The sequence below is a fragment of the Grampus griseus genome, assembly GCF_964374135.1.
Source record: "Grampus griseus genome assembly, chromosome: 11".
NCBI lineage: Eukaryota > Metazoa > Chordata > Mammalia > Artiodactyla > Delphinidae > Grampus > Grampus griseus.
This window is the reverse complement of record NC_139005.1, coordinates 46,784,703-46,788,852: the sequence shown is the minus strand read 5'-3', so window position 1 is coordinate 46,788,852 and position 4,150 is coordinate 46,784,703. Positions and strand designations below refer to the sequence as shown.

At 41.7% G+C, this 4,150-nt stretch overlaps 1 protein-coding gene across 1 annotated transcript; it reads left to right on the top strand.

The window, feature by feature from the left end:
- Positions 1-496: 496 nt before the first annotated feature.
- LOC309830349 (germ cell-less protein-like 1) lies at positions 497-2,295 on the top strand (the record flags this gene model as incomplete). Its single annotated transcript, XM_082666835.1, is given in 6 exon segments — positions 497-535; positions 539-1,396; positions 1,606-1,669; positions 1,672-2,057; positions 2,061-2,129; positions 2,131-2,295. Coding segments are annotated over 6 exon segments (1,581 nt in total).
- Between the last annotated feature and the right edge of the window lie 1,855 nt (positions 2,296-4,150).

Genomic DNA, 4,150 nt, shown 5'->3' with positions numbered 1-4,150 from the left:
GGAAACAGAACGGAGAAAATACATGAAACGTTTAACAAGGGCCTAGAAGAACTAAAGAGCAAACAAACAATGATGAACACGATAAATGAAATTAAAAATTCTCTAGAAGGAATGAATAGCAGAATAACTGAGGCAGAAGAACGGATAAGTGACCTGGAAGATAAAATAGTGGAAATAACTACTGCAGAGCAGAATAAAGAAAAAAGAATGAAAAGACTTGAGGAGAGTCTCAGAGACCTCTGGGACAACATTAAACACACCAACCGAGGGGGCAAGGTCCTGAGGTCCGCGCGCGCTGCGCGGCCAGAGGCAGCAGGCATGGCGGAGGATGGAGGCGGTAGTGTCCAACGCAACAGTCAGGGTTGCCCGTGAGAAGGTGGCGGTGTAGGCACACAGGCTACGTGGAGGCCGGCAGTGGTGGCCGGGCCATGGCGGGAGACCGTTTTCGCTGGGCTCCCTGAGGTGCGCTCCCTGAAGTCTCGGCGAGCCGTGACCCATGGGCTCGTTGAGCAGCCGAGTGCTGTGCCACCCGGGGTGAGCCCGAGCCCAGCAGGAGCCCGGTTCTGGGGCTGGGGGCTCGGCCTGGAGGCCGGAGAGTGGTGGCGACGCAGCCGCCCACGGCTTCTGTTACTGTCCGGGCAGCCGTAAGCGCAAGCGAAGCAGAGGGGCCTTCTGCTACTGTCACCCCGATTCTGAGACAGACGAGGATGAGCAGGAAGGGGACGGGCAGCAGCGACTCCTCAACACCCCTCGAAGGAAAAAATTGAAGAGTACGTCCAAATGTATTTATCAAACATTATTTTTAAATGGTGAAAACAGTGGCATTAAGATTTGTGCTCTAGGAGAGGAGTGGAGCTTACACAAAATATATTTATGTCAATCTGGCTACTTTTCCAGTATGTTCGGTGGTTCATGGAAGGAGTCCAGCATGAATATTATTGAACTGGAGATTCCAGACCAGAATATTGATATAGAAGCACTGCAGGTGGCATTTGGGTCATTGTATCGAGATGATGTCTTAATAAAGCCCAGTCCAGTTATTGCCATTTTGGCAGCAGCTTGTATGCTACAGTTGGATGGTTTAATACAGCAGTGTGGTGAGACGATGAAGGAAACAGTTAATGTGAAAACCGTATGTGGCTATTACACATCAGCACGGACCTATGGACTGGACCCTGTAAAGAAAAAGTGCCTTGAATGGCTTCTAAACAATCCGATGACTCACCAGAATGTTGAACTTTTCAAAGAACTCAGTATAAATGTCATGAAACAACTCATTGGTTCATCTAACTTATTTGTGATGCAAGTGGAGATGGATGTATACACAGCCCTTAAAAAGTGGATGTTCCTTCAACTTGTGCCTTCTTGGAACGGATCTTTTTTTTTTTTTTTTGCGGTACGCGGGCCTCACACCACTGTGGCCCCTCCCGCTACGAAGCACAGGCTCCAGACGCGCAGGCTCAGCGGCCATGGCTCACGGGCCCAGCCGCTCCGTGGCATGTGGGATCCTCCCGGACCGGGGCACGAACCGTGTCCTCTGAATCTGCAGGCAGACTCCCAACCACTGTGCCACCAGGGAAGCCCTGGAATGGATCTTTAAAACAGCTTTTGACTGAAACAGATGTCTGGTTTTCTAAGAGGAGAAAAGATTTTGAAGGTATGACCTTCCTTGAACTGAGCAAGGAAAACCATTTGTGTCAGTATTCAGACATTTAAGGTTACAGTATATTATCAGTGATTTGGCCTCCGCGAGAATTATCGAACAAGATTCTCCAGTACCTTCAGAATGGCTATCTTCTGTGTATAAACGGCAGTGGCTTGCTATGCTCTGGGCAGAACAAGACAGTGAGGTGGGGCCTCAAGAAATCAATAAAGAAGAGCTAGAGGGAAATAGCATGAGGTGTGGGAGAAAGCTTGCCAAAGATGGTGAATACTGCTGGCGGTGGACAGGTTTTAACTTCGGCTTTGACCTGCTTGTAACTTACACCAATCGATACATCATTTTCAAACGCAATACACTGAATCAGCCATGTAGTGGATCTGTCAGTTTACAACGTTGAAGGAGCATAACATTTAGATTACGTTTGGCTTCTTTTGATAGTAGTGGAAAACTAATACGGAGTAGAACCAACTGGCTATCAAATACTTACACTTGAAAAGGACCAAGAACAAGTAGTGATGAACTTGGACAGCAGGCTTCTGATCTTCCCTTTATATATCTGCTGTAACTTCCTGTATATATCGCCAGAAAAAAGAACTGAAAATAATCCTCATCCAGAAAATCCAGAAAACTGAGGATCTCATCAGTTGGAAACAGTAGCACTTTGTAAACCTTTCTGGCCAGCTTTAATTTAACAGCCCTGCAGATATCCACATCTGAGGTGACTAACAGTGACAAAGGCCTTATGAACTGTTCAGATAATACAGAAGACTATTCTTATCCTCATTACATTTCTATGCATATATAAAAAAACATTTTAAAGCCAAGAAAATATCTGTCAAACCGTTTGTTATAAAGATGTCGACCCATGCTTTTTAATTTGGCATCAGTAGAAAATTGCCATAGGTAAATTTCACATTTCTCTGCAACCAAATATAGAGTTAATTTTTAGCTTGAACTTTGATCCTACCTAATGTTAGTGAACCTCAATTATCCATCTGTAAGTTTTATTTTTATTTGGCTAAAAGAATGCCAAAGGAATAATTTGGCCAATTATAAATGCTGTTTCAGTTGGTGTGTTTAAAGCTGTCCTTTAATTTTTTCAACTTCTCTTTATGATTCCTCCTCCTAGTCGAATATTCATCCAATCTATATATGTTTTTAATCATTAAATATTTTTTCATGGTAAAAAAAAAAAAAAAAACCAACATTCGAATTATAGGGGTCCCAGAAGAAGAAGAGAAAAAGAAAGGGGCTGAGAAAATATTTGAAGACATTATAGTTGAAAACTTCCCTAATATGGGAAAGGAAACAATCAAGTCCAGGAAGCTCAGAGAGCCCCATACAGGATACAGGGAGAGACATGCCAAGACACAAATTAATCAAACTATCAAAAATTAAGGAAAAAATATTAAAAGCAGCAAGGGAAAAGAAACAAATAACATAGAGGGAATCCCCATAAGGTTAACAGCTGATCTTTCAACAGAAACTCTGCAAGCCAGAAGGGAGTGGCAGGACATATGTAAAGTGATGAAAGGGAAAAACCTACAACAAAGATTACTCTACCCAGGAAAGATATTATTCCGATTCAACAGAGAAATTAAAACCTTTACAAACAAGCAAAAGCTAAGAGAATTCAGCACCACCAAACTAGCATTACAACACCTGCTAAAGGAACTTCTCTAGGCAGGAAACACAAGAGGAGGAAAGGACCTACAATAACAAACCAAAAACAATTTAGAAAATGGTAATAGGAACATACATATCGATAATTACCTTAAATGTAAATGGATTAAATGCTCCAACCAAAAGACATAGACTGGCAGAATGGATACAAAAACAAGATCTGTATATATGTTGTCTACAAGAGACCCACTTCAGATCTAGGGACACATACAGACTGAAAGTGAGGGGAAGGAAAAAGATATTCCATGCAAGTGGAAATCAAAAGAAAGCTGGAGTAGCAATTCTCATATCAGACAAAGTAGACTTTAAAATAAAGACTATTACAAGAGACAAAGAAGGACACTACATAATCATCAAGGGATCAATCCAAGAAGGAAATATAACAATTGTAAATATTTACACACCCAACATAGGAGTACCTCAATACATAAGGCAAATGCTAAAGATGCTTTCATGTAAAAGAATGGAATTAGAACACTCCCTAACACCATACACAAAAATAAACTCAAAATGGATTAAAGACCTAAATGTAAGGCCAGACACTATCAAACTCTTAGAGGAAAACATAGGCAGAACACTCTATGACATAAATCACAGCAAGATCCTTTTTGACCCACCTCCTAGAAAAATGGAAATAAAAACAAAAATAAACAAATGGGACCTAATGAAACTTAGAAGCTTTTGTACAGCAAAGGAAACCATAAACAAGATGAAAAGACAACCCTCAGGATAGGAGAAAATATTTGCAAATGAAGCAGCTGACCAAGGATTAATCTCCAAAATTTACAAGCAGCTCATGCAGCT